Below are 21323 nucleotides of genomic sequence, written 5' to 3'. Positions count from 1 at the left end.
TTGAAAGTTATTGACACCTCCTCCGCTCTCCGCTCTACCTACTCCCATCACCCAACAGCCGGTAAAACTCGTGACGTGATCGGTTTTGAGGCACCTACGAAGGAGGGTGTTGCAACACAGGCCAGGTTCCACAAAAGCTGCACGATCTGGGCACTGGGCACCCACTCCCCAATCCCCAATCCCCAACCCCACTCGCCATTCCAATCCTAGCTTCAATTCCAGCCCAACTGGAACTGCGGATCGAGTTCGCGACTCGGCTGCCAAGTGATTCTGCGCATATTAGTTGGCCATTAGGCGCACACCATTGTCAGCTGTGAACGGCAGTCGAAAGCGCATTAAAATTCAGACGGTGTTAAATATTACAAGCGCCCCCTTGTTGCAGAAAAGGGGAAAAGGTTTCGCGCTGATTTGCAGCTGCCACTCAAGAGGTTTTTTGGAGGGGGTGGTGCCGCAGATCGCGTAGAGCTTGTGAAATGTATTGGCGACGTGATATGTTAATCTTTCAGGCGAAAACGTGGAACGTTTCGGATGCGGATGTTTGGCAGACAGAAAAGCACTTGTCGGTTAGACATGGCTTGAAGTGAAGATTTCTCCTTTTATATTCACTTAAATGAATTCAATACAATATTTTTGGGTTTTACATTGCCGACTGGACTCACTAAATATGTATCTTACTTTATAGGACAACATTTTCCGCAATAGTTTATGCTCTTCAAAGACTTTCAGTTGGTAATAGCAATCGTCCAACTGAAAACTTTATTTAATACTTGTGTGGTAATTATAAACATCATAATATCAATGCTATCCCTTTATGTTAAGAAAAGTATCCTTGGCATTCTGAACCACCAAAACGGTGATCTTGGCATCTGGTGTAATGAGCACCTCATGATATTTGGTACGAACTCTCAATAGAGTCAAATTTTGGGCTGGCTCCATTTTGGAGAGGAACGCCTGGCACTTCTCCCGCAAATTGTCATATAGACAGGCGTACTGCAAACCGTCCTGACGATCCATCGAGGTTTTCACCGGCACACCCGAGTGATTCATGATCAATATGTCCTCCACGCCGGGTTTGGCCTGCACTTTGCGAAATACTTCTTCCACGTAACTTTTAGTTCGCTTTGGCTGCGTAGGATTAAACTATTACTTAGGAAGTATACATTTAGCATACTTACATCAGTCTCTACTTCCTGCATTTTGCCTACAGTTTTTTTAAACTTCCAGCAAATGTACTTTTAGTTATATATTTTCTAAATCAATAACTGCTTGGGTTGCTTAAATTTGAGTTTATGGGTATGATATTCATTTATTGGAGTACCTTGATTGTATTTTCTTGTAAAAGGATTGTAGTTGGAGCCGAGTAAAATCGCAGTAATTGCGCACCGTTATTAGTATCCAGGCAGAAGCGAAGATTAATAAATTCCTTGGGTATCATCCTGTGACGTCATAATCACGGGCATTAGATGATTTAGTCGGATGCCAAGCAGGGCCAAATTAGGCGGGAGTTATTTGCCAAAGCGGGCTGTAAGTCTATGGCCAACTCTAATCGGCTCCTAACTCAGCTGCCAAGCATCATGGACGGCCCACTTTCGAGGCGCGCTCCCAGAGCATAAAGTGCAATTATAGCGGTGCAGCGAGGAGCAGGGCCATGAAATACCAACACCCGACAGCTGTAAACAACAATTTGCCGGGCGGCCATAAGCGCATCTCGCATCTGAGACCAAATGCCAATAACTCGCCGTGCGAGAGCGCTTATAAAAAAGTTATTTAAAAGCCCAGCCAACTCGGCTGGAGTCCAAGAGCCAAACTCAAGCCAATCTCAAGCCAGGCCAAACCAAACCAATCCAAGCCAACAATGGCAAATGATGATGAGACGTCCAGTCGTTTCACGTTAAACGCTAAGCGTTTCGGCAAACGCGCAAAAAGTTAGACGCTGCCAAGGAGTCGACTTCACTCAAGACGTGTTGAGGATGGAAACTTGAATGAAAATACCTCGAACAGGAGAAGCGAACGTAATGAGCAAATTTATGGTCAATTGATAATTTAGAGGCATTCGGTATCATCAATAATGGACAGAACCGCTGCGGCTCTGGATCGAAGATGAGGCATTGTTATTGGTACCAATGTGGCGCAAATTGTGCTAAATGTTTCGGCAGACCCTACGCACTCGCACATGAAATATATTTATGCGAGCATCTTAAGGGGGCCCTTGGCCATATTTTATACAATTCGACTGTCAACCGGAGAACTGGGTCAGAGGTTCGTTTCGAGTTGGAAATCTCGCAGCGCTTTTGTTGTCTAGGCCTTCTTGCCGCGCAATTTAAGTTGCTAATTGAACGCTTTGTCTGACACATCGAATAAATCACACGATTGCCAGCTTGCACCTTGCAAGCCAGTCGACGGAGGTCTGAACCTGAACCCGAACCCGAACCGCGTTCACCAACTGCACGTCGCCATGTTTATGCCAATAATATGCCATAAAGTATAGAAAGGAGCCGGCACAATGGAGCACAGTGCACATGGGGTCCCAAAACGGCTGGCTGCCGAAGAGCGGCTTCCTCTGATAAATTTTATGACATCGAGAGGGAAGTGGAAGTGCAGCCACTTTGTCAGCGGGCATCCGCCAGTCCCTGGGCCCAGGTCCGTGGTCCTCCGAGCCCGATACCAAGCCAATCCCTCTCCCCGTCCTGAGCACGGCGCTAAAGTTTAAGCATTGCCCGAACTTTACGCACAACTTGCACACATAATTTACGTCCCATCCTCTGCTCCTCTGCGTAATTATTGGCCAGGAGCCGGGGTCTGAATGTCGAAGAAGTTCGGGCCGAGCTGGGCATGGGTTATATGTGAGTGCATTAGAGGCGACCACAAATTGTTTGGTTTGCTTTGGTTTAGCGCAAATTGTAGTCATAACTTCTTCTCCGGCTGCCGTCAGTCGAACAATCGGGCTTATGATGGCTCAAATGCACCTCGTTTGGAGGACGGAATGCTTTGGAAAGGTTAACTGGTCTCGAACTCCTCTCTATTACGACGTCATTCGATCGGCTTCGAGTGATGGGGTCTCACAAAAAACATAAGCATCAGCAAGTAGCTGTCCGTTTAAGTGGTATTATCAATCCCCAGAAATATTACTTTCGTATACCTAAGCATAGCTTTAGGTTTTGAAGTGAAAATCTCACAAATCTAAAGTAATTACGAACTATTTACATTTGGTCAATAGCGTTACCACCTAAGCCAAGTGCTAGGCGTATCCATAAGCAGATTGGCCCTATAGGAAGACCCTCTTGGCGGACGAGTCTGTTTGAGAACGCAACTGCCACAAATCCCACATCAATCAAATTGTCCGTTGCCCTAACAACAGCAACATATTAACAACTAATGTATCAACAAAAGCTTTGTGTGTGTATTGCGGGTGCAGCAAAGGCAATTTAAACCCGGCTTAAGTAACCGCTAAGCACAATGGCGCACAGCACTTGGAAATTATATTGGCCATTAATCGCCCAAGTCGGTCGGAGTAGGACTCTGGATTTGTACCTTTAGATTTCTATAAATTTAGATGTCATACAGATATGGGTTTATTAAAAACTAATTTAAGTTTTTGTTTTCTTCTAATGGAAGAGCATTTTGTTACGGGTTAGTTCTATAGTATTTTCAACCAGTGTTTCCCGTCTATGGGGCCTGCAAATGCCTTGCATGCAGCATATAATAATGTGACACGCCCTTCCAGCACTCATACATGCTCAAAAGGACACCTGAGTCCTTGCTGAGGAATATAAGTTGCTATAGAACAGGGAGCGGGACTTGGCTTGGACCTGGACAAACTTCCGAGCCACCAGGATGTGTCCTTTGCTTTCTGCATTGATTTTGAACTTCCAAGGAAGTAGCGCGGAAACTTGTTAGTCGGCCATCCGCCCATCCAGCCCCCATTTTACCCCTATCCACCACCTTCAACCCCACATAATTCGCTTTGCATGCAGTTTGCAGAAAAGCAGGGGAGACACGAGCCTGGCCCGGGCTATTACGCTGGCAAATTGCAATGTAATTAGTTTTTACATTTCTATATAGTCGGCGAACGTATAATTGTGGAAAATGGCATTTCTAGTTAATTAATGGCCTCCTGCCCTCGCCCACTGCAAATGCCAATTGCCCCGCAGCCCCGTAGTCACGAAGTCCCGGAGCTGTGCGAAAACTTTCTGCACATTTGTTGCCGCTTCTCGGCGTGTGCAGTCAACAAAAAAAGTGCACCTGCCACGCCCCCACCCGCCCAGTGTCAACCATTGGCAACTTTGCTTGAATTGCTTAAAAAATTTAATTAAAATTCTGGCATTTTGGAACCCTCCAGTTGTACTCACTAAAATCATAGGAATATCCTGGCAGGGTAGAGAGAATTCAGGAAGTGCCTCGAAGTGCAGCAACAGCCACAGGTTGTTGATTAAATTAACAATATGTTTGATTAATATTGGAAATTTAGTGTGTGAAAATGTGTTTATCCTTTGTGCTACCCTTTACTTGTTCGAAAGTCCATTTTAAAGCAAAATCAGAACAAATTCATCAGTTACAAAAAATAGATTTTAATTTAATAAGAAAAATGGATATATTCGTTATATTTCTCTTTTAGTCAAGATCTATCCTACCATCTATATTTTCGTGTACTTTCCCTATGTATAATGGAGAGACCTTGAATAGGAGCTATACTAAAATATTTTAATTTCTTTGTATACCGTGGCTTTAACCGATTTACAGAAACACCTTCAATATTTATATAATTCAGAAATACATTTTTAAAATTCCTTGATAGCATCCAAACAAGTATCCTAATCCAGAGGAGTTGGTTCGGAAAATACGAAATCGCGCTTTGAATGATGTTGCATTAGCGGTATAGGCTCCGAGAAGTAGAATGTTCGCACAACTGGTGTCTTCCTATTTGTGGTTTCTGGCATTTGTGTTTCCTCCATCTCATGAATGATGCCCATCCGGGACTCATTCTGTATATTGCGGTATTTCCTGTACGTAATTTCATTCCTATTTAGAAAAGCGTACAGACGACGGCGTTTCATGATCCTCGACTCTGTGGACTCCGAATTAGTTGGCTGTTCCATCTTTTCGTTGATTTCAGAAGCAAGTATTCTGATACGCTTAAAATTGTCGTCAACGCGAGTAATAGCTGCACTACCGCCAAATGTCGTGGGTCCCGGGTAAAACGGCGAACTTGACGTGAAGAGGTCCTTAGTCCCTGAGAATGTTGGCTGTGCTGACTCGTTACGTGAGTCGCTCATACCCTTCTGAGAGAAATCAAAATCTTTCGACAAGTCTGCTTACTTTCAGAAGTAAATAATACAAAAATTATTGGTCTATATGCAAAAGATTCAAGGTTTTCCAAAAAAAACTTACCTTCCGGAGTTTGATATGTTTTAGCAATAATACAATCACTAAGACTTGTCATTAGATTTCAAAGCCTACTATGGAAATCACCAAAAAACAATAGAGAATGCTGTAATCGATTTTTTGGCAAAACGATTGAAATTTACACGACTAACCCTTTTACTCTATGAGTAACGGGTATAAATATCAGTGTTACCAATATTTATCGTGTGCTAAGAACTAAATTAAAATTATTCATAGAAACAAAGCGTCTTGGCTTTAAATGTCACTTTAACTAACAAAGAAACGCAAAATTATGAATATTTTGATTATGCACTATTTATATTTCGGTAAAAGGCGTAAATTGCATAATGTGTTCAACATAGAAACATTTTTTTTTGTGATTAAAATCCTCTCATCTTATCACTGATTCAGAAATTGAGATGTGCTGCAATGTGAGTCACCAATACTGTTGCGTCGTTATAGGAGTGCTGGCCATTATTGTAGGGTCCTCCGATTTAGGATACCGAGCTCATCTGCTAGGTAAAATTGTGCCATATTATGCATTTCTATATCAGTTAATTTTGTAGCCACATATGGTTTGAATCGTTGGATACTGGCATCTGTGATAGCGTGGGTACTCATAATCATGGCCGCAGTTGTTCTGATTGTAGGCGCAATAAAGGTAAGTAATTGTTAAAGAAACGGAAACAAATGTACATTTTTCTAATTGTAGAAAATAACTACTCTTCTGCTGATTTGGATAATATTCGTACTGCTTGTCGGAATTGCTCAAATTTTTATAAAAATTGTGTTATTCACTCCAGCCAAAAACATTCATCCAAACGACGCATACTATATTCTTGCAAGCGGCTTTATAATACTTCTTATACGTAAGTTAACTTACAATTTTCTCTTCTGCATTATGTTTAGCCAATTTTTTTTTTTCAGTGTTGGTATTTTGTTCCGCATACTACCCTTATGCATACAAGCGTGAAATTGAAGAAGAGGAATACGAATAAATTAAATTTTCAAAATCAATGTTTCTTTTATTAAATCACAGTTGAAATCTACTTTTTTCATTTTATGTAAACACTTTTAATTACTACTATTTTAATTTTAGTAAGATTCTTAAGGCTTATTTTCAGTAATAAAGGACATAACTTTCTGAATATTTAATAACTCTTTTTTTGGCTAATTTACATGTTAGTTAACTTGTATAAACCAAAGTAATTTGGATTTAAATGTCAAATAATTCTGTAGATATTCTGCATTAATGGTTTTTACATAAAATTTATATTTCTATTTCCCTTGCTAAATTCATAATGGTGAAAAATAATAATATTCCATCGCTTCCTGTAATTTTCGGATTTTTAAATTTTGGATTTATTATCTACGGATCCCAATGAGATGTGCTGCAATGCCAACCGCCAGATATTATGCGTCTTTATCGGAGTATTGGCGATACTGATAGCAACATTATGTTTAGGATTCACGTTTTACCGGCTATGTAAATTACGTATGGTTTATTAAAAATATACTATTATATTTATGCTTTTAGGCACGACTGGTATAAGCCATTGGGAGGAGGCGTCTCTGGTAGCCTGGGTTTCCATTATTTTGGCAGCGATACCTCTTATTATAGGAGCAATAAAAGCAAGTAAGCGCGAAGGAATAAATATCCATTATTACCCATGTCCTGTTATAGGAAATTCCCTATCTTTTGGTGATTTGGATAGTAGTCGCAATAATTAGCGGTGTCTCTCTGCTAGTTATTCAAATAGAAATATTTAATAACTTTTTTAATACGGACCCTGATACAGCCTTTCATATTCTCGGTGGTATGGTCATTATAGTTTTCGTATGTATGTTTACTTAGTTTTATTATAATTTTCATTTTAATAATAAAAACTTTAATATTTCAGTATTGATCAGCTGTTTTATATACTTCCCATATACATATGCGCGTGAGCTGGAAGGAGATTAATACGCATAAATTAAATGAATCTAAACAAGGTTTTTGTTTTACTTATTTATTTTGAACATATATTTTTACTGCTTTAGGGATATTTATTGTATGATGCTAATTGCTTCTATCAGTAGACGCATAAACTGTAATACACAGTGACTAGGACTTAAATTTCAAACAAAATTATCAGATTGAAACAATTTTTTGTATATTTTAATTGTTTAAATCAAATGTGGTTTCTTGTAGATATATGTGTTATACTTTAAAATTGGAAAAATAAAATTACAATGTGCTTGAATGCGAACCAAAAGCCTTGTTGCGTGATAATTGCCCTGGTTGCGATTTTTGTTGGAGTTATAGAGACATCTTATGAGTGCTTTCATTTAGGTAATAGTTCTTACCACCATAAAACTAAGAAATTAATATCTGCATTATATTTAGCCTTGCATGGAATGAATAATTGGTTAGTGGCAGCATTGATCGCATGGATTCCCATTTTCATTGCTGCTATTTTTCTAATTATTGGGGCACTCAGGGTAAGTATTTGCTAGTAAAGACAATCAATGGTTAATTAAAAACAAAAATGTTTTCTCAAGGAAATACCTATTCTTCTGCTTATCTGGGTAATAGTGTCACTGATCTGCGGAGCTGCTTTGATAATTATAAAGATCGGATTGATGATATACCTGAATAGGCTTCGTATGTATCTAGATATTGTGGTCGCCATTTTGAATGTACTATTTTTAAGTTAGTCAGTTGGAACTATAATTTTCAGTAGTATTTGAATAATACGTGCAATTTCTATTTTCCAGTGCTGGTCTTCGTTTGGGCGGCCTATCCTTATGCATACATGCGTGATCTGAAGGAACAGCAAAAGATTTAATATTATCACATGGGCGTAGACGGTGGAAATATGAAATATATTGGCAGTGCTCAAAATTATTAATTAACATTTAAAAAAGAATAGCCACTTCTCAAGCAACGATCAATAAAAGTAAAGCCATCACGTTTGTCTGTCCGCTTTTACTAAAAATCAAAATACAGACTGTGCGATATTCCGACTCTGTTGCATGACTTCAGTTTTTTATTAAACAAATAGCAGCCAGTGACCAGGGGATGCAAATTTGCATAAAATAACAGAGGCAATAACAATGGGTGACAACAAATCAAATGCAAATGGTAAACCGACCGCAAATAGAAAGTGAAAATCAAATACAAAACGCTACCGTTTATTTCTGTGCTTTCGTATCTCGGCACTTTCTGGCCGATTTTTGGGTCTATTGTGTTTATTTGTCGGGCCTCTAATTTAAATAAACATTTGTTTGCACAAAGGCTTTAATACGTTTGGCAAATGACTTCCTGAATTGTGTGCTGCATATACCAGGGTACCAGCCCAACTGTTGGCTACTCGGATTGCATAATCAGTGAGACAAATGCCGTGGATTATGAAATCCTTTGCTCACAGCCTGCAAGCCCAGCAGAAAACACGAGCACCGCGGAGACGCCACCGAGCTGTGCAACAACCTGTCGCATATTTAAAGCGATTAACGGCACGATTTCAGCCGCTGACTGCCGGCAGCACCGCAGCAGCAAAAGCACAGCAGCAACATTGCAGCAGCAACATCGTTGCAGCAACGGCAAGAAAAGCGCAGCAGCAACACGGTGGCAAGGTTCGACCGAAAAATTGAAATTGAAATGCTTTTGGCAACACTCTTTGGCCTGATGTTGGGTCAACGATACTCACTCGAGGTGGGGTATTCCCAATCTGATAATCCTTATCAGTATCTGTAATGGTCGAGAAAGTACTAAGTCTCTTAGGTTTTAAATTTAAATACAAATTGAAAAGCCATTACTTCTAGAAAGATGTTATAGTATTAAAACAATATAGTATTACAGAAACAATTTAAGTAAAAAAATATTTTAAATGTAAACAACCATTTTTTAGACGTTTTAATAGTTTAATCTTTACTTCACATATATCTTCCAAGCCTAATTAAAGTGTATATCGTAATCAATGCACTCCAGCTGAAAGCTTTCCTTTGGGCATTTCCTGCTTTTTTGAGGTGTAATTCGTGTCTATGGTGGATAAAAAAAAAACATTTGTAAATACCTACAAAGTATTTCCAGCAATGAAACAAATACAAAATAGGCAGGCACTGCGTTCGCTGCAATTGGAAAATTGTGAAAAATAAAATAATATATTGTGCACAATACTTGCATACTTGGCCACAAGCCATTGTTGTTGTGAATTCCCCCTCCTTTCCATATAGTTCCACAATGAATGACCTATAAATAAAGTTGGCAGCCGAACAACTGAGCCCAGAAATGGCAAACAGCGTGAATTGTGAAAAAAATAAATAATGTGAATATAACAACCGCAAGAGCCAGATTTTCAATTGGTTTTCTATCCCTTTTGATTTTTCATCGTCGGTGCTCCGCCTTTCCCACTCTTGACTCTTGACCTTACCAGTTTCATTTACAAGTTGCTCTTAAATGGAAGGCAAAGTTTGCAGCAAAAATATATAGTAGATATATATAAAGTGGCCAGAGCCTTTATGAAAATTATTGAATTTTTCTGGACTCCTAACTTTAATTAGTATTTTTTTGTTTTTGTTCCCCAACAAATCTTCACAATTCAGCCTTGAAATGCGATTTTTTTAGCTACAATCTCTTGAGTTCCTGCGCTTCGGAATAGAATTCCTTCCCTTCTAGCTCCCAGTGACCTCAGGCATTCGGAACGTCCAAATAGCAAAAGCTTTTATCAGCTCCGATTACACACTTTAAGCACAAAAACAAAATTGTCACTTTAAATGCAGTGGAGAAGAACAGGAAGCGGCCTCAAGTGGATGGACACCTGAGCGGATGAGTGCTGTGGTTGCCCCACCGCAACATTGTTGGTAGAAAACCACCGTAACCCAAGCCAGGAGGCAGAAGGTAACCCGCCCAGGACATCCAGGACATCCAGCGAGCGTAAGCTAACTCAACTTAAATAAATTTAATTTAATTACCAGTAAAAACCGCATGAGTAACTTCAGCCCGGGATGAGAACATAGCAGAGCGGAGTGGAGCAGACTGTCGTTATCCGGCGAACTGAGATGCCAAGTGGAAGTGGAGGAGGAGCACCTGGTGGGTGGGTTTATTTAGGAAATAACATTTTTGTGGCAACACATTTTTGGATTTTATTACGGGGCCCGTGTCAGGATGCTGAGTGCTCCCCACTCTCGGCTGCTCCGTTGAGGTCAACATGCATTTTATCATTTTAAATAGCAAAATGTAGAAAGGCAGCAAAGTTGGAGAGCAGCAGCTGGAGGGCACTCGACACTCGGCGATAAATAACCTTAATGTAGTGCCGGGTTACATGTTTAATTACAAGCTGCAAAATCTCAAAGCATACTTTCGGGCGGCGCTGAAAAAAGTGCTCGTGAAAGTGTAGTAGAAAAACGGGCTGCAACGGGCTGTTCGTGTGTGAGTGTCTATCTGTGTGCTTGTACTACCGTTACAGTGTGTGTGTGTGTGACAAGGTCAAGTCGTCACCACTCCCGATTATAATGCAGATTGGCCTCGCAGTGTTTGCACATGTCGGCAAATACTTGAGCAGTGCCACAGAGGTCCTTGAGACGCATTACCCAGTTACACACACACACTGTTACAACCCACCCACACAGACACTTATACACTAGGTGAAAGTTCCCGGGCGGCCAAATCAGAGGACTAAGCGGTATGTGCCCATATTTATGACTAGAAAGAATTTAGTCAAGGACTTGAGCTAAGTTACCTTAAAACGTTGCGAAAACATTGGATTCTCTGCTTTTGAATTTTAAACTTTCATTTAGCGCGGTTAGCATCCATATTAAATCTTCATTTCTGTTCTTTTCTGTAATCTGTCTAAGTCGCTACTTAAATGCATTGCATTGCATCGTTTACCAGTCCAGCCTTGGGAAAATCCATTCATCCCTGCCCCGCCTTCGTGATCCGTTGCCTGGTAACCTAGTTTAATAAATAAATCGCAGTTTTTTCGTGCCTGCGATCCGAGTCCCTCCCCCAGGACTCCTGTGTCTTTTTGTCTTCGGCAAGTCATTCATGTGTGCAATCTGTGGGTGTGACTAATTCAATTACAACGCCCAATTGTGCATGCCTCGGTGCCCGTCCCGCCCCACCCCGCGTCCTACAGCCACCTACCCCCGCTTGGCCCATCATCTCGAGCGTGATTTTTCATTTCGTTTTCACGCTTTCACCGTGCATGCAGGTATTATTTGGTATGGGAACTGTGAACGAGCATTACTTGGGCATTGGATTGTCGCCTGCTACTCCGACTCCAAATCTGAATCCGAGGCACAGCCCACTCCCTGATTTCTATGCAGCGGGACATTCACGTTTCGTGTCACCCCGGGACTTAATTGTTTTTTGTCACACGAGTTATCCTTTTTGGGGCGTATCATGTTCAAAATTGAAATTAACTGACACAGCAGCGGTGGTTGGGTAATGAACATGATTTGTGCAGTGCGAAAATTCTGGGTGGGAGTCGCAGAATCGTTATGCTTTTCAGTCAGTCACAGGGCTAATAGCTCGGGGAAGGTCTGGGAACCTAAGTAAACAAAAGTGGTTGGGCCTTTGACAGTCACGAAATGGGATTTGTTACACAAACACTGTCCAAAAAATTAAAAAAAGAACACCCATATGACACTAGGAATATTGACTACGTCAATCAACTGAAAAACCATTAACTAATAGTGCATTACCGACTACCGAACTGAGTTCGCACTGTACCTACGAATGGTTGCGGAAAAGCCTCCGGCTGAGCAAGAAGAAGACCGGTGGCAACACCTTCGAAAAACCCATTTTCCTGGGAGCCGTCGCTGCTGGCACTTCCCCATCATCATCGTCATTATGGGAATGCCTCCTGGTGGGACTATCGGCGGCCCAGCATCTTGATGATCGGAGCAGGAACCAGAGCCATTGCGAAACGTGATTTGTAGGGTCATCATTCAAAAGGCATCGACTACAAGCGCGGCGAGATCTCATACCAAAACGAAGCAGTCGCAGCGAAGGAGTCGCTATCCCTGGCCAGCCTGGTCCTAAAATCCAGATGCCCGACGATTCCGAGCAGCAGCCGAAAAGAAAATTAAAATGGTTATACATTCATGTAATTTAACGAAATTCAATTGAATGCCAAGTCACAACAACTGCCCGACCAGGGGCCAAACTAAACTAAAGCGAACTAAGCCGAACTCCCAGCTCAGGTCGCATCTGACTTTACAGAGAGAGAAATTAAGCAGCACGTCAAAAGTGTAAACTATAATATTAAATATTTAAAACACATATGCTGAAAAGATTTCTGTAAGCTAGGTAAGTTCTGAAAGGTAATACAAGTTCACGTACTATTTATTTGTCAGCAACCAAAGAACTCTATACAAATTTCTCCCAGTGCGGATGCGCTGTCTGCGCCGATATTGCCGATGCCAAGCGTGAGATTATCGGCGATTGTATGCAGCGATGATGATGCTGATGAGGATGAGACCGCGGCCGGGACTGCAGTTTTGGCCGGGCCGAAACCGCCTTGGCCCATGGCTCCCGTAAGTTGGCGGTGCACTCGAGTGCCGGCTGCAGTCAAGTTCACTTTTCATGCCGGATAAGGAGGAGATGGTGGGCTGGGGTGGGGATCGGATCTCAGACCGCAGTGGCAGTCATTGACTTGGGTTATCGCACGCCAAAAACGACAAAACAGTTGCATGCCCAAGCCCAGGCCCGAGTCCATAGCCCAAGTTTAAGCCCAGAACCTTGGTTAACTTGGAGTCCCAGGGCCCAGCGCTATCTGCATGCGATCAAATTTCCTGGGCTTCTGTTGCGGCGAGGCGGCGGTGATCATATTGAGCCCGCTTTTGACATTTTGGACACAATTTGAACCTTTTACTTTTTGGGTACCAGTATGCGAGCACACGATTTCCAGCTTCGGCTTGGGCTTCCAGGAATCGCGCGAATCCAATCGAAATCCAGCCTGAAAAGCAAAGCGGCTCTCCTCCGACGTGTGTTTTGTATTCGCCCTGACATTGATTGAGAAATTGATTTAAAAATCGTTTTTGCTGCGCTGATTCTGATTCCGATTTCGATTCCGACCGGGCCTGAAATGCAGATCCCGGCTGAGATTACATCTCTGGCAGGCGCTTCGTTGACTGATCCGTCCAGTTAACTGGTCGTGAGTGCCCTTCAAATTGCTGAAGTTTTCGACATTTAGCAGTTTTGATTTAAAAACTTTTTCAGCTTAATTGAATTCGCTGCGAATTGAATGTGTTTCAGCCAGCGACTTCCGCAAAGGGTTTTTGAGGAGTGCATTCACCTGCCAACTGCCTTTATGAAGTGAAGTAAAATTCAAAAATGTATTTGGAATTTAAATCATTAAGAGTATAGTTTAGACAGTAATTTAATATATATTAGAAGAAATAACTTACTTTTAACTATATTATCTCATATGATATATGTTTCTATGTTATGAACCAAATGTCTCAAAATCTCTTTGAATGACCGCCCCGAAATGGATCATTAGAATCTAAGTTGTGCTATGAAAAGCAGTTCCCACAAAAAAATCCCCAAAACGGAAGGTTAACAGGCCGCATCACATAACTCAAACTATCAACGAGTATGATGAAAAGAGCGCAGATACATATCAAACGAAATATTTTGTTATGCTCATTAAGAACGAAAATGCCGCAGACAAAGCCGGACACTCAACACCCCCGGCCCAAATAATTTATAATGTCTTAATTATTTCTACAGCAGGCCCAACAAATTGTTTATGAAGTCGGTGAGCGGCAAACTAACATGGCAACACTTCCTCTAGTAGTATAAAGGGGCGGGGCAGTAGGTTCAACTACGCCTCCGAAAATGATATGCAGCAGATTAGTGGATGTGATAATTCGTTCGACGCGCTGCTCCCTGGAAACTTTGGTTCCCGTTCCGCTCGAGTGCCTCCAATAAGGCCAAGAACAGGCCCGAAAATAAACGAAAAATTAAAGAGAAACTGAGTGGGAGGGGTGGGTGTATAAAAAACACAATTTTTCCAGAGCGACCAACTACTAAATTGAAAATTAACATATTTCGGCAGTAGATGCTATCGCACTTCGGACTCTGGACTTGCATTTGTTTTCGGCCAGCAAACAAAACATGGAAAGCTGGCAAGAACAGAGGGAAAGGAAAAGGAAAAGACAGCAGCAAAGGTTAATTTAATTTTCCATTTTCCGGCCACTGCCAAGGCAGAAGGAAATTTTTCATTTTTTAAATTGATGGCCGGAGTCGTTGGCTTCCTGTCTTTCTTGGCAATTGTCTTGGCACAAATCTCAAGCCCACCGCAAATTGAAACTACAACGAGCCGTAGCCATTGTCCTTAGCGATTGAATAAGAATTATGCCAAGGATACCACACACACACTCAGTCGGGGACCAGGGACAATTCCTCGTAGATGCCTGTCAAGCCGTTTTGGAGCATTGTGATTAATGTGCTGCTGCTGTTGCTGTTGCTGCCTTTGTTGGCCATCCTGCTGCTCCTTTTGGCCATTGTCTAGGGCTGTAGCCGTTTTGGCATGTTTGTCATTTGGGAAATTGTGCGGTGGCTCTAATGGCAAAGACAAACAGGCAGCAGGTAGCCAGAGGGAGTTGGCCACAATGGCTGGTAAATTCAGGTTCACCAGGAACTGAGTCGTTCATCTAGGCTCTAGACCGAAAGTCAATACATTTGTGAAGATCTTGCAGGACACTTGGGGGAAATCCTTGATGGATATTTTAGGTAAGAATAAAAAACGACATTTTTCATTCTTATTATACTATTAAAAAAATTGTATTTAAAATTAGAATGAAACCACCTCTGGTTATACAATCAAAGGAATGGTCTTATACGTATACTCCTAAAAATAAAGTTATTAAAGAAGTTAAACTTTTTTCTGGGCCCAATGGCAGAAAGTTGTGGTACAAGTCTAAGACCGCCAATCGCAGGGGGCCCTTGGTGAAGAAGTACTCACTCTAGTGTGTTTCTTCCACTCACTGGCCCGTCATTAAGTCGAGCAGTCAGTCAGTCGCAAAGTCGGTCGGTTGACTGATGGCCATTGCCATTCTGATCTCCATGGTCGTTGCGCATGCGCATCGAGGGCAGTCATCGCCGACATTGTAGTCGAAGTTCGGAGCTGAAAGCCATGTTGATGGGGATGAGGATGAGGCAGCTCCTTGAAAGCAGCGACGTCGTTTTGGTGCAAAATGTTGGCAGCGAAACCTGCAATTACCATCGCCAGCTTTGATAGCTTCTTGCCGGCCATTTCGTGTTGCAGCGCTCTTTGCTAGGTTTTGCAGGCATTTAGTCTTTGTTTCGACAGCATTGGGTGCCACAGCCGACAGCAAAAGCAGCAGGATGCAGCCCAGCTCCTAGTCGGAGCAGCTGGATCTCCAACTGGAGCTGGAGCCTGGTAGCCGGCCAGTTGATGTGTTGTTGAGTACTTTTAATTTGCATGCTGTTAATGGTGTTGCTTCATATTAGGCCATGGCCAGTCGAAAGCAATTCTGCCATCTGACATTTTCTTGGTTTATGTATGTTTCATTTGCAGCCAAATATTGAAAATTGACATATACATATAGTTTCAGATAGATTTTTTCTCTGTGTGAAATACCTGGCGGATACCAATATAATATGGCAGGATTGCAATCGAAATACCTCAGTTCGAAGTAAATTAAGCAGAAGTAAGAAGTAAAGAACTCAGAAAGGAGCTGGAATCCCTATACTACAATGTACTAGGTAGTTGTTCGTAAATCCGAAGAGTGGTTCCCCTGCTCTTCTTGTCCGTTAAATTAATCGCAAGGCTCTTTCATTGGCCATTAACAGTTATCCCGCCTGGGGGGCATTATTTCACAGCAAAACGGCAATCGAATTGCGAACCGATCTCCCCTCGCTCTGACAGCCAGATTGCCGCTCTAATGGCCACATTCATGCCTATATGCACATGTCAGTTGGCCCAAAAAGATGCGGCAACGATAACCCAATGGGAATGACACAAGTTTTGGGTTGCAGGAGGAGCCAGAGCGGCTTGAGCACGGCGAGAACAGAACAGAAATTGCAATTGAAGTTAATTTCAACAAATTGCATGCCAAAATGTGTTAAAGGGAAGAAATTCCCAATCCGAGCGAGCGGCTTGGAAAGGGAGCGAAGAAATGGCGATCGCAGCGCTAACTAACTGACTACTTTGGGCCACAAAATGCAGCAGCAAGAGCAGCAGAAGCAGCCGAACGGGCAAAAAATTAAATTACAGGCTTAGTCTTCGATTCGAAAAGTCTGCGAAGTCGGGGAGCTCGGAGCTGCTTCCTCAAGTACACAGAACAAATGCGGGAATCTTAGGAAATAATATATATTTCGTGTGTCAGGTATTACAATAGGCATCTGACAATATTTTGCGCAGATTTTTTATTTCGTTCTTTTGCACAATTATAAATATGTTTGTATATTATAATATAAGGGAAATGATTTATATTTTGTAATATTTTTTCTTGTGTGCGGAAGACGGCATGAATGAGTGGCCCGGCCAACTGACTGACTGCCTGACTGACTAACTGACTAACTGAGTGAGTGAGTGACTGGCAGGCCCCTGCGGATGGCCATGGACGTGCAGCGGACTGAGGACGGCGGACGTCGGACAGCGGACTCCGGCGGACGAGGCATCACTTAAGTATCTGCGCTCGCGGTGCCCAGCAGGCTCCGCCCACCAAGCTGCAGCCGTCCTAGCCTAACCGTCTTACCGTCTTAACCCGTTCGCAGGCATCGGGGCGCGAGATTACTCACGCGAATGTAATTTGGCAATTGCTTATTAGCGCTAACGCGCCGCCGCCAAGATCGTTGGCACAGTGGTTTTAGGAAAAGATTTAAGTAACAAGTCAACCTTAGAAACTTGTAAACCTATCTAGATTATTTTATTAAATGGTTCCATAAATGAGATAAGCCAAAAACAAATATGGTTAAATGGTTTTCCATGTATTCTTCACACTTAAATGGTAATTCCTAGTTGACTTGTATTAATTCCAAAGAAATCGTTAAGTAAAGTTGCGAGTGATGGATAGGGTTCTTTATTCGAAAGCAGTGTGCAATGGCCGGCGCAATCGAACCACTTATATCACCTTCTTGTTAGAACGAGTGGCGGACCAGTCGACTGTCGATCCTCGATCCTCAATTCTGGGTTCTCGATCGGCGGGTCTGGTCTTCTTGGCCTCTTCCACGATGGAGGCACCCATTGCGCAATGTGAAGTGCAGGAGAGGACGGGATGGCCGCCGGCAAAAGATGGCACTGTCCGATGACTGTGAATGTGAAGTGCAATAATTTCGTTTTTTATTATTATTACATTTTTCTTGCTTTGGCATTGCGGCGGTTTTCACAACGGGACGAAGGAGCTGCTGATGCCGAGAGTGTTGAAACATTTGCGCGTCATTTGCAGATTCTTTTAATAATATTATATAATATATAATATATAATAATAATTTTTGGCGGGGCACTTGAAACGAGATTTCAGCGACGACATGGCAGCAGAAATTTGAAGTAACAACGATCGTTGAACCCCCTGGCAATGGGATAATTCAGTTTTTAGTGCGGTCTGAGTGGTAATTTTACGACCGCTTCCCATACAGTTTGATATTTTAGGCAATGGGCGAGGTGAACAAGGATGGCCTCAGTTAAGTTTTACGAATACATATATTCGTCTCTGTCGAGCTAAGCTTCCCACAGAGTTCTAGGCCTAAACAACCCCAATCGAGTTTGAAAGAGACCCCGCCCCGCTATAAAGAATGATATTTCTAGCCGGAGGCGTGGATCCCCCAACCGCTGAAGTTCCGCCCCGGAGAGCATTAATCCAGAACAACTGCAAATTATCCTAACTGGTCCACTTTGAACTGACAATTAAAGAGACGATGGCGGCCTGCGGTGTAATTCAATCTGCATATGGAACTGCGAATCTGGATGGGGCAATGGCAAATGGAATCGCAGGGAGACCCAACAATGAGCTAAACAAAAGGAACTTTGCCCGAAAATAGAGCTAAATGCAAAAAGCGTGTACCACAGCCGAAGAGCCAAAGAACCAAAAATCCAACGAACCAAAGAGCAGGGCCCAAATGGCTGGAAATTCTGTCAAACGAAAATACGGGCGTAGATTTCTATTAAAGCGTTTCGGACGGACAATCGACCTTTTGTCTTTTGTAATTTTATGCGACAATTTTTTTCCTTGCGCCCGGCTCCTTTTCGGAGGTAAATTAGAATAGGGCCAAGGAGGGAGCCTACTACAAAGCATTTAAGGAATGCTGGGCAAAAAGTATTGAATAACATTTTGATATGCTTAGAATTCGGTTTGAAATTCGAATGGATATGCCAAATGTCAACGGCAGCTGCGTCTTTCCCTCTCAACCTGCCCCTTTTATGACATAAAAAAAAAAAAAATAGAATGGAATGAAAAGAAAAACAAATTAAATGGAGAAGGCGGAAAAGAAATGGACGCTCAAGTGCAATTGAATGGAAATGAAGGCCACGCCTTCCTTTTTGGGGCGGGAAGCACTAGAAAAATTATAAAAAAAACTCTAACCGCTGACCACGCAAAACACATTAAAATTCAAATGCTTTGATATACCAATTAATTTTTTACCCTCGAGATACAACTTGAAGAACTTTGGGATCGGAGTTTGGAGCTTGGAGCTTGGAGCCTGGAGTTTGGAGTTGGCTTGCCTCAATTAAATGCAACGAGACGCGATAACAAGATTATCCGCCGCAGACATCTTGAGACAATATCTATAAGCCATAAAAAGCCAGGACAGCACCGCAACAGCATTCCGCTTTCCCAGTTGCCAAATTGGCGTTTTGGCAATGAAACGCAAATGTTGCCGGCAAAGTTGTCCTCGTCGTCGTCGTTCTCGACGTCTTGTCATTGATTTGAATTTTATGCGCACGCAAGAGGCGACCAGGAAAAAGCGAATTTCCTGGGCAACTCACAGCCTTATTTGTCAGGCCAAGTTGCCCGTTGCCTGTTGCCTTTTGCCAATCCCGGCGATCTGTTTTGACTGCTACAATTTTGGCAAGTGCCCTCTGTGTGGAACTCTGAAGTGGACGAAAGGGGAATGACTCATGACTCAACCGCAGTAGTGCGGATAATTCCAGTCATCACAAACTTTAATCAAATCGCAAATTAAGCATTACATATTTGATAAATGTCAATTATTTGAGAATCATTTGAATTGACGATTTCGTTCGAGAATAAAATAGTTAAGTTGTGCAATTTATTTTATTAGTTCATAAATTGTTATGGCTATCGATATTTGGTTTTTTATTTGATCTTTGATTACGAAATTTCCCAAGCATTACAAATTATTATCAATAGCTAAATCGAACATGAACTAAATGTAATCTAAAGCTTAAATGATTTTCCATTCTCTCTGCTCGTAAACCAATCCATTTGCCCAAGGTATATTTACCCAAGCACAAATTTAGGCATTATTCTTGGCTCTAAATCGGATTAGTGCCCCGGCAAGTGTCATGTGCAATTGTCTCCTTGTCTGCTGACCTTATCGCGGACTTCCTCCGACTTCGACTGTCTTGCGAGCTCTGCAGAATGCAGAGGAGCAGTGCTAACAACCTAAGCCAATCCCAGGCTTGCCAAAACCCAAAAAAGAAGCCGACAGACAACCGCGAAAAACTAGTTTTCTGCGACTTACCCAACTCGAGCTGCCAGACATTTCTTCCCTCGAATCCCCTCAACTTGAACTCAGGGCGCATCAAGTGTTCGCCGAGGCTTGTTAAAGTTCATTTTCGATGCAACGAGCTGCAATAATGCATAATTGTGCTCATTAGTCTTTTTGGGGCCAACGATCGTGTATGAATTTAAATTTTAGCGCGGCCAGCCGAGCTGACAGGCCAGAATGCCTGGCAAAAGGCAGTTGAGCGGGCCCTAAATAAATACAATTGGACAGCAATGGTCTGGACTGGATCGGCTGGAAATGAGCCGAGCTCAGCTGAACCAAGCTGCACTTTAAAAAAATATATTGAAACTGTTAAGCCTATTCTATAAAAAACAATAAAAATGACATTAAAAACGTCGAATTAATGGCAACACAATGGATTAGTTTGCATGAAATAAATTCTTGGTCTGGCAATTTTTTAAAATATAAAACCACACTCTTGACCAACTAAAGATTATTTTCCGTGTGATCTGAATTGGCGATCGCGTCGTCGGCGCGAACTTGAAACATTTGCGCACAGGATTTACGCGTCCAGTTAAATTTACGACTGCGCACCTTTGCATGAAATTGACGTGGCATTTTATTTAACTCCCCACTCCCTCGATTTTCTGGAGGTCTGGCGGTCTGGCGGTCCGGAGGTCAGGACGAACGTGGGCCGGATCGAGTGCGAGTGTGTGTGGGTAATATCCGCGGAGTACAAGGCTTGTTAAGTGATTAATCAGCGCCAGATATAATTTGTGTCTGCGTTAATTTTTTCCTGCGAATAAAGCCTCCTTGTCGGATGTCTGGATTGGAAGATCCGCGGGAGGAGTCTCGTGTAAATTAGGACGTGGCCACCAGTTGGCTTACGAAGTTGAATTTGGCCATGGAGGATTCACAGGTAGAGTAGACGTGTGAAATTACCGACAGAATTATGCCTGCATTTTGGCAACTTCTTAAGCCAGAGCGGCTCTTTTGCAGCTGGGCCTAATTCGAGGTGGGACATTCACTCATGTCGGTCAGCGTACTTGATTTGGCAATGATAAGGGAGAACTTCACTAAAGATTATTTACGTAATTTCCTGCCACTAACAGGAGATAAGTATATCTTGGTTCTAAAGGTTAAAAAGAGTTAAAAAATATACAAGGCCGTATATTAACAAAGTGAAAATCGTTGATCCTAGAATGTAAATGATTTCGTTTTTAATTTCTAATATATTCTTTTCCTGTGAGAAAATTAGTTATCATTTAATCATAATCAAACAATCAAGCTGATGACA

General features: G+C 42.1%; 5 protein-coding genes across 11 annotated transcripts; 3 read left to right on the top strand and 2 right to left on the bottom strand.

Moving 5' to 3' along the window:
* Positions 1-702: 702 nt before the first annotated feature.
* LOC6735325 (dynein light chain roadblock-type 1) lies at positions 703-1331 on the bottom strand. Its single transcript, XM_002082240.4, has 2 exons — positions 1176-1331; positions 703-1125 (listed from the first exon to the last, which is right to left on the bottom strand). Exons 1-2 carry the CDS (start codon positions 1194-1196, stop codon positions 802-804), a joined length of 345 nt encoding a protein of 114 aa, XP_002082276.2. The 5' UTR covers positions 1197-1331; the 3' UTR covers positions 703-801.
* Positions 1332-4211: 2880 nt separating this feature from the next.
* Positions 4212-6399, top strand: LOC27207019. 4 transcript variants are annotated; one of them, XM_044922493.1, is made up of 5 exons: positions 4212-4421; positions 5794-5901; positions 5949-6043; positions 6095-6251; positions 6310-6399. In XM_044922493.1, the coding sequence occupies exons 2-5, from the start codon at positions 5802-5804 to the stop codon at positions 6378-6380; spliced, it is 423 nt and encodes a 140-aa protein (XP_044778428.1). In that variant the 5' UTR covers positions 4212-4421; positions 5794-5801; the 3' UTR covers positions 6381-6399. The 4 variants fall into 4 exon arrangements, with proteins under 4 accessions (XP_044778428.1, XP_016028666.1, XP_016028668.1 ...); XM_016182782.3 differs by lacking the exon at positions 4212-4421 and adding an exon at positions 5528-5708 and having other exon boundaries at positions 6186-6251; XM_016182784.3 differs by lacking the exon at positions 4212-4421 and adding an exon at positions 5528-5708.
* LOC6735324 lies at positions 4681-5543 on the bottom strand. Its single transcript, XM_016168531.3, has 2 exons — positions 5389-5543; positions 4681-5315 (listed from the first exon to the last, which is right to left on the bottom strand). The coding sequence occupies exon 2, from the start codon at positions 5271-5273 to the stop codon at positions 4812-4814; it is 462 nt and encodes a 153-aa protein (XP_016028669.1). The 5' UTR covers positions 5274-5315; positions 5389-5543; the 3' UTR covers positions 4681-4811.
* A 185-nt stretch (positions 6400-6584) lies between the features above and the next one.
* Positions 6585-7714, top strand: LOC27206758. Of its 3 annotated transcripts, XM_044922495.1 has the most exons (5): positions 6587-6868; positions 6920-7014; positions 7067-7223; positions 7284-7374; positions 7574-7714. In XM_044922495.1, exons 1-4 carry the CDS (start codon positions 6769-6771, stop codon positions 7343-7345), a joined length of 414 nt encoding a protein of 137 aa, XP_044778430.1. In that variant the 5' UTR covers positions 6587-6768; the 3' UTR covers positions 7346-7374; positions 7574-7714. The 3 variants fall into 3 exon arrangements, with proteins under 3 accessions (XP_044778431.1, XP_044778430.1, XP_016028665.1); XM_044922496.1 differs by lacking the exon at positions 7574-7714 and having other exon boundaries at positions 6585-6868; positions 7067-7219; positions 7284-7417; XM_016182568.3 differs by lacking the exon at positions 7574-7714 and having other exon boundaries at positions 6743-6868; positions 7284-7491.
* LOC27207758 lies at positions 7575-8330 on the top strand. 2 transcript variants are annotated; one of them, XM_044922494.1, is made up of 4 exons: positions 7575-7714; positions 7769-7863; positions 7924-8026; positions 8140-8330. In XM_044922494.1, exons 1-4 carry the CDS (start codon positions 7615-7617, stop codon positions 8208-8210), a joined length of 369 nt encoding a protein of 122 aa, XP_044778429.1. In that variant the 5' UTR covers positions 7575-7614; the 3' UTR covers positions 8211-8330. The 2 variants fall into 2 exon arrangements, with proteins under 2 accessions (XP_044778429.1, XP_016028663.1); XM_016183431.3 differs by having other exon boundaries at positions 7924-8074.
* The last annotated feature ends 12993 nt before the right edge of the window (positions 8331-21323 follow it).

Source organism: Drosophila simulans, chromosome 2R (assembly GCF_016746395.2).
Source record: "Drosophila simulans strain w501 chromosome 2R, Prin_Dsim_3.1, whole genome shotgun sequence".
Lineage (NCBI taxonomy): Eukaryota > Metazoa > Arthropoda > Insecta > Diptera > Drosophilidae > Drosophila > Drosophila simulans.
Note: the sequence above shows the minus strand (reverse complement) of the source record. Positions and strands in the feature narration are given on the sequence as shown.

Coding starts and splice junctions, on each gene's coding strand:
- LOC6735325 (XM_002082240.4), bottom strand. CDS start 1,196: ATGCAGGAAGTAGAGACTGAT. Junction 1,126..1,175: donor TGCAGGAAGTAGAGACTGAT/GTAAGTATGCTA, acceptor AATCCTACGCAG/CCAAAGCGAACTAAAAGTTA.
- LOC6735324 (XM_016168531.3), bottom strand. CDS start 5,273: ATGAGCGACTCACGTAACGAGTCAGCACAGCCAACATTCTCAGGGACT.
- LOC27207019 (XM_016182784.3), top strand. CDS start 5,675: ATGAATATTTTGATTATGCACTATTTATATTTCG. Junction 5,709..5,793: donor TATGCACTATTTATATTTCG/GTAAAAGGCGTA, acceptor TCACTGATTCAG/AAATTGAGATGTGCTGCAAT. Junction 6,252..6,309: donor CTTTATAATACTTCTTATAC/GTAAGTTAACTT, acceptor TTTTTTTTTCAG/TGTTGGTATTTTGTTCCGCA.
- LOC27206758 (XM_044922495.1), top strand. CDS start 6,769: ATGTGCTGCAATGCCAACCGCCAGATATTATGCGTCTTTATCGGAGTA. Junction 6,869..6,919: donor ATTCACGTTTTACCGGCTAT/GTAAATTACGTA, acceptor TTATGCTTTTAG/GCACGACTGGTATAAGCCAT. Junction 7,224..7,283: donor GGTCATTATAGTTTTCGTAT/GTATGTTTACTT, acceptor TTAATATTTCAG/TATTGATCAGCTGTTTTATA.
- LOC27207758 (XM_016183431.3), top strand. CDS start 7,615: ATGTGCTTGAATGCGAACCAAAAGCCTTGTTGCGTGATAATTGCCCTG. Junction 7,715..7,768: donor TTATGAGTGCTTTCATTTAG/GTAATAGTTCTT, acceptor CATTATATTTAG/CCTTGCATGGAATGAATAAT. Junction 7,864..7,923: donor TAATTATTGGGGCACTCAGG/GTAAGTATTTGC, acceptor TGTTTTCTCAAG/GAAATACCTATTCTTCTGCT.